Here is a 6,891-nt window from a genome sequence, read left to right on the forward strand (position 1 = left end):
ACACAAGTCTTCTGCTCCGGAAGTAAAATGTTTTTTTCCCGGAAGTTAAACATCAGTTTCCTGTGATTTGTTGCTGGATTTAATCATTTAGAGACGATTCGTTCTTTTCTGATAAATTAAACAGAATACGAAAATCAAGGAAGAGTGAGCGGGAAAAATGTTTTATCATGTAAGTAGTAGTTAGATTTGTATGATATTGTGACGATAACATGCATCACCATGTCGTGCTAGCTTTGTTAACTGGTTGGATAGCTATGTAGCTAACTGCTCTCTTAACTAACTTGCCAAAAGTGAAAACAAATCAACGTCCATAATAGTTCTGCATATTTAACGGGTTTATACCTGTCTGGTGATGTTAGTTTGTTAAAAGCAGCTATGAATCAGATATCTACGTTACTTAGACTTAATGAAAGTGCTAGCATTCTCAACAATAAACAGTACAATTATTCAGGTACAGTAATTTAGTACTATTGTGAAACAAACTGTACACTAACACATATATATATATAATTCACAGATTTCCCTGGAGCATGAGATCCTGCTCCACCCTCGGTACTTTGGTCCCAATCTCCTGAACACTGTGAAACAGAAGCTCTTCACAGAAGTGGAGGGAACATGCACAGGAAAGTGAGTGGTAATTGTGCCAGGGCGGCTTTCCTTTCATTAGCCTGGAACCGCTAAATCAGTATTGCTGAGTGTAGTGAGATTCAGTGTGGACTCTAGGCTAAATTTCAAAGTAGAATAAAGACGAAACAGTTTACAGTTTCACAACACTGGGTAGGTTGTTTTTTAAATATTTTTTTATTTCACCTTTATTTAACCAGGTAGGCTAGTTGAGAACAGGTTCTCATTTGCAACTGCGACCTGGCCAAGATAAAGCATAGCAGTGTGAACAGACAACACAGAGTTACACATGGAGTAAACAATTAACAAGTCAATAACACAGAGAAAAAAAGGAGAGTCTATATACAATGTGTGCAAAAGGCATGAGGAGGTAGGCGAATAATTACAATTTTGCAGATTAACACTGGAGTGATAAATGATCATGTACAGGTAGAGATATTGGTGTGCAAAAGAGCAGAAAAGTAAATAAATAAAAACTGTGGGGATGAGGTAGGTGAAAATGGGTGTGCTATTTACCAATAGATTATGTACAGCTGCAGCGATCGGTTAGCTGCTCAGCTAGCTGATGTTTGAAGTTGGTGAGGGAGATAAAAGTCTCCAACTTCAGCGATTTTTGCAATTCGTTCCAGTCACAGGCAGCAGAGTACTGGAACGAAAGGCGGCCGAATGAGGTGTTGGCTTTAGGGATGATCAATGAGATACACCTGCTGGAGCGCGTGCTACGGATGGGTGTTGCCATCGTGACCAGTGAGCTGAGATAAGGCGGAGCTTTGCCTAGCATGGCCTTGTAGATGACTTGAAGCCAGTGGGTCTGGCGACGAATATGTTCTGACCAGTAACAAGTTGATTTGCTTGCTCACTTAATTAATGACACTTGACTCTCTGTTCCAGATATGGGTTCGTCATTGCGGTGACCACCATTGATAACATTGGTGCAGGTGTCATCCAACCAGGCAGGGGATTTGTGCTTTACCCAGTCAAGTACAAGGCTATTGTTTTCCGTCCATTCAAAGGCGAGGTGGTAGATGCCGTGGTTACCCAGGTCAACAAGGTAAGGGAACGAAGGCTACGTCCCAAGCAGAAACGTATTCCCTTTATCAGGGATCCTCAGCTAGATTCAGCCGCGGACCGATTTAAATATATATATATATACATATACACACACACAGTGGGGAGAACAAGTATTTGATACACTGCCGATTTTGCAGGTTTTCCTACTTACAAAGAATGTAGAGGTCTGTAATTTTTTATCATAGGTACACTTCAACTGTGAGAGACGGAATCTAAAACAAAAATCCAGAAAATCACATTATGATTTTTAAGTAATTAATTAGCATTTTATTGCATGACGTACATCTATCTTATGCGAGGGAATAATTTGGAACAAATTTCCAAAATTACAATCACTTGATTTGTTGGTTGTTTTTACAGTTCTTATGTCCAACGATTAATAGTAAAGCCTAGTGGTTAGAGTGTAGAGGTGGCAGGGTAGCCTAGTGGTTAGAGTGTAGAGGTGGCAGGGTAGCCTAGTGGTTAGAGTGTAGAGGTGGCAGGTATCCTAGTGGTTAGAGTGTAGAGGTGGCAGGGTAGCCTAGTGGTTAGAGTGTAGAGGTGGCAGGGTAGCCTAGTGGTTAGAGTGTAGAGGTGGCAGGGTAGCCTAGTGGTTAGAGTGTAGAGGTGGCAGGGTAGCCTAGTGGTTAGAGTGTAGGGGCGGCAGGGTAGCCTAGTGGTTAGAGTGTAGGGGCGGCAGGGTAGCCTAGTGGTTAGAGTGTAGAGGTGGCAGGGTAGCCTAGTGGTTAGAGTGTAGAGGTGGCAGGGTAGCCTAGTGGTTAGAGTGTAGAGGTGGCAGGGTAGCCTAGTGGTTAGAGCGTAGGGGCGGCAGGTATCCTAGTGGTTAGAGCGTAGAGGCGGCAGGGTAGCCTAGTGGTTAGAGTGTAGAGGCGGCAGGTATCCTAGTGGTTAGAGTGTAGGGGCGGCAGGTATCCTAGTGGTTAGAGCGTAGGGGCGGCAGGTATCCTAGTGGTTAGAGCGTAGGGGCGGCAGGTATCCTAGTGGTTAGAGCGTAGAGGCGGCAGGGTAGCCTAGTGGTTAGAGTGTAGAGGCGGCAGGTATCCTAGTGGTTAGAGTGTAGGGGCGGCAGGTATCCTAGTGGTTAGAGTGTAGGGGCGGCAGGTATCCTAGTGGTTAGAGTGTAGGGGCGGCAGGTAGCCTAGTGGTTAGAGCGTAGGGGCGGCAGGGTAGCCTAGTGGTTAGAGCGTAGGGGCGGCAGGGTAGCCTAGTGGTTAGAGCGTAGGGGCGGCAGGGTAGCCTAGTGGTTAGAGCGTAGGGGCGGCAGGGTAGCCTAGTGGTTAGAGTGTAGGGGCGGCAGGTAGCCAAGTGGTTAGAGTGTAGGGGCGGCAGGGTAGCCTAGTGGTTAGAGCGTAGGGGCGGCAGGTATCCTAGTGGTTAGAGCGTAGGGGCGGCAGGGTATCCTAGTGGTTAGAGCGTAGGGGCGGCAGGGTAGCCTAGTGGTTAGAGCGTAGGGGCGGCAGGTAGCCTAGTGGTTAGAGCGTAGGGGCGGCAGGTAGCCTAGTGGTTAGAGCGTAGGGGCGGCAGGTAGCCTAGTGGTTAGAGCGTAGGGGCGGCAGGTAGCCTAGTGGTTAGAGCGTAGGGGCGGCAGGTAGCCTAGTGGTTAGAGCGTAGGGCGGCAGGTAGCCTAGTGGTTAGAGCGTAGGGCGGCAGGTAGCCTAGTGGTTAGAGCGTAGGGGCGGCAGGTAGCCTAGTGGTTAGAGCGTAGGGGCGGCAGGTAGCCTAGTGGTTAGAGCGTAGGGGCGGCAGGTAGCCTAGTGGTTAGAGCGTAGGGGCGGCAGGTAGCCTAGTGGTTAGAGCGTAGGGGCGGCAGGTAGCCAAGTGGTTAGAGCGTAGGGGCGGCAGGTAGCCAAGTGGTTAGAGCGTAGGGGCGGCAGGGTAGCCTAGTGGTTAGAGCGTAGGGGCGGCAGGGTAGCCTAGTGGTTAGAGCGTAGGGGCGGCAGGTAGCCAAGTGGTTAGAGCGTAGGGGCGGCAGGGTAGCCTAGTGGTTAGAGCGTAGGGGCGGCAGGTAGCCTAGTGGTTAGAGCGTAGGGGCGGCAGGTAGCCAAGTGGTTAGAGCGTAGGGGCGGCAGGGTAGCCTAGTGGTTAGAGCGTAGGGGCGGGAGGGTAGCCTAGTGGTTAGAGCGTAGGGGCGGGGGTAGCCTAGTGGTTAGAGCGTAGGGGCGGCAGGGTAGCCTAGTGGTTAGAGCGTAGGGGCGGCAGGGTAGCCTAGTGGTTAGAGCGTAGGGGCGGCAGGGAGCCCAGTGGTTAGAGCGTAGGGGCGGCAGGTAGCCCAGTGGTTAGAGCGTAGGGGCGGCAGGTAGCCCAGTGGTTAGAGCGTAGGGGCGGCAGGTAGCCCAGTGGTTAGAGCGTAGGGGCGGCAGGTAGCCCAGTGGTTAGAGCGTAGGGGCGGCAGGTAGCCCAGTGGTTAGAGCGTAGGGGCGGCAGGTAGCCCAGTGGTTAGAGCGTAGGGGCGGCAGGTAGCCCAGTGGTTAGAGCGTAGGGGCGGCAGGTAGCCTAGTGGTTAGAGCGTAGGGGCGGCAGGTAGCCTAGTGGTTAGAGCGTAGGGGTTGGCAGGTAGCCTAGTGGTTAGAGCGTAGGGGTTGGCAGGTAGCCTAGTGGTTAGAGCGTAGGGGCGGCAGGTAGCCTAGTGGTTAGAGCGTAGGGGCGGCAGGTAGCCTAGTGGTTAGAGCGTAGGGGCGGCAGGGTAGCCTAGTGGTTAGAGCGTAGGGGCGGCAGGGTAGCCTAGTGGTTAGAGCGTAGGGGCGGCAGGGTAGCCTAGTGGTTAGAGCGTAGGGGCGGCAGGTAGCCTAGTGGTTAGAGCGTAGGGGCGGCAGGTATCCTAGTGGTTAGAGCGTAGGGGCGGCAGGTAGCCTAGTGGTTAGAGCGTAGGGGCGGCAGGTAGCCTAGTGGTTAGAGCGTAGGGGCGGCAGGTAGCCTAGTGGTTAGAGCGTCAGCCCAGTAACTGAAAGGTTGCTAGATCAAATCCCCGCGCTGACAAGGTAAAAATCAGTCGTTCTGCCGCTGAACAAGGCAGGTAACCCACTGTTCTTGGACCAGTTAACCCACTGTTCCTGGACCAGTTAACCCACTGTTCCTGGACCAGTTAACCCACTGTTCCTGGACCAGTTAACCCACTGTTCCTGGACCAGTTAACCCACTGTTCCTGGACCAGTTAACCCACTGTTCCTGGACCAGTTAACCCACTGTTCCTGGACCAGTTAACCCACTGTTCCTGGACCAGTTAACCCACTGTTCCTGGACCAGTTAACCCACTGTTCCTGGACCAGTTAACCCACTGTTCCTAGACCGTCATTGTATTTTCAAATTGTTCAAAATTCAAAAAGAATTGTTTCTTAACTGGCTTGCCTGGTTAAATAAAGGTAAAATTAAACTTGTGGGGGGGGGTCAAATTAATTCAATCTTCTAGGTACAAAAAAAATACACAACATTTACTGTACCTAGACCTACATGATGTCCTAATGAGAATAACTAGAGGTTGCATGAATCCATTGAATGCTGACAAGACACTGGAGTAGTTCAGTGAAATGTGACAGTGGAAGACTGTACATGGCTGAGATGTGGACATATTTCTTGGGAAATCAATGGATAAATGACAGAGGATGGTGGAAAGATCATCTGAGTGTCCATAAGCTGATACCTGTATCTGGCGTTGTGCGATCTGAAAGAATGGGATGGTTAATTTAACTATCAGAAGCATTATGCAAAATATGAGTGGAAGGAGTAAGTTATTCAAAGACTGTGTTTAAAAATATTTTTTTAAAGAACACCCTCCTCCCTTTTAAAGTGCTGTACTTTTGACCAGAGCCAATAGGGTGCCATTTGGGACACAGACCAATCTTCTTTGATCTCATTAACATCTGAATAAGGATTGACAAGAAAATATCTAATTGTTTTCATGGTGTGTTGAAATTTATACAAGATGTTCTATTCTTTTCAGGTTGGCCTTTTCACAGAGATCGGCCCCATGTCCTGTTTCATCTCTCGTCATGTAGGTCCACATGGAAATTTCTTGTTGTTGTTGAATGTTTTTATTGATAAACTCTTACAATGTCAATGTGGTTACTTACTGTTTCTGCAGTCCATTCCCTCAGAGATGGAGTTTGACCCCAACTCAAATCCTCCCTGTTATAAGACCACTGACGAGGTAAGACACTAAAACTGGTCGTCATTTGTAAAATAAATATTTAGGTAACATAGATACATGTCCTCTTATTAAGGATTCTGTCTTCTCCACATTAGGACATTGTAATCCAACAGGATGATGAGATTCGGTTGAAAATCGTGGGAACAAGAGTGGATAAAAACGACATTGTGAGTACACTGTCAAATCACCATAAACTAAGGATGCTACCTGATAGGTAAAATTTAAAAAATCCTCGCCGATTGCAAGCCACCGCTAGCTATCTGAAGAGACCTGCAAGTTGTAACTTGGAATAATTTATTTCTTCTGTTTCAGTTTGCCATTGGATCCCTCATGGATGATTACCTGGGTATGTTGACGTTATTAGTCTTCTTTCATTGGGTGTCAAATAAATTATTGAATTGATCTGTAATTTTTATTTTATTTTCTTCTGTTTCTCAGGTCTTGTCAGCTGATGTCCCTGCAGTGCTACGCTGGTTTATCAACATGCATCTCTTATATTTCATGTAAATGCCCCTACATTACAGTATTGTCAATACAAATATTTTCCCAAGTTGATCATGTGGTATTGCTGCACATAGTCGAGTTCTGTACTTATTGGGGAAGGATCAATGATCCTTTGACACAGTATGAATGCATACTATTGAAACCACAGAGCCTGGTGATAAGCAGGTGGTTGTTGTCGTATTAAACGCTACTGTGTCTTCTGAGTTACCCTTCAGTTGCTGTTGTATATTGTATTTCGACAACTTGAGAACTGAAATAAACTGTTTTTTTTTTTAAATAATGTGGACCTTGTCTCCTTTGAGTGTTCTATCATTGTAAAATATGCTTTGCCTTGGTCTGCTCCATTTTGTATGTGTTGTGCTTTTTCAAATGACAATGCACACAACAAATAGGATACGGAGTTATCCATCACATTCAATCAATATAAATTAATTGAAACCTACTTAGAAAAATGTAATACATTTTATTGTTTAAATGTAAATGTTTACCCATATTTTCTTATTTGGGCAAAATATGATTTATATTCAGTCAAACTCTGGTTACAGCGA

The 6,891-nt window shown here is 47.0% G+C and overlaps 1 protein-coding gene across 1 annotated transcript; it reads left to right on the forward strand.

The window, feature by feature from the left end:
* The first annotated feature begins 11 nt into the window (after positions 1 to 11).
* Positions 12 to 6,627, forward strand: polr2g (RNA polymerase II subunit G). Its single transcript, XM_046323066.1, has 8 exons — positions 12 to 169; positions 518 to 627; positions 1,516 to 1,675; positions 5,633 to 5,683; positions 5,774 to 5,839; positions 5,935 to 6,006; positions 6,152 to 6,185; positions 6,278 to 6,627. Exons 1-8 carry the CDS (start codon positions 158 to 160, stop codon positions 6,289 to 6,291), a joined length of 519 nt encoding a protein of 172 aa, XP_046179022.1. The 5' UTR covers positions 12 to 157; the 3' UTR covers positions 6,292 to 6,627.
* Positions 6,628 to 6,891: the final 264 nt, after the last annotated feature.

The sequence above is a fragment of the Oncorhynchus gorbuscha genome, linkage group LG23 (assembly GCF_021184085.1).
Source record: "Oncorhynchus gorbuscha isolate QuinsamMale2020 ecotype Even-year linkage group LG23, OgorEven_v1.0, whole genome shotgun sequence".
NCBI lineage: Eukaryota > Metazoa > Chordata > Actinopteri > Salmoniformes > Salmonidae > Oncorhynchus > Oncorhynchus gorbuscha.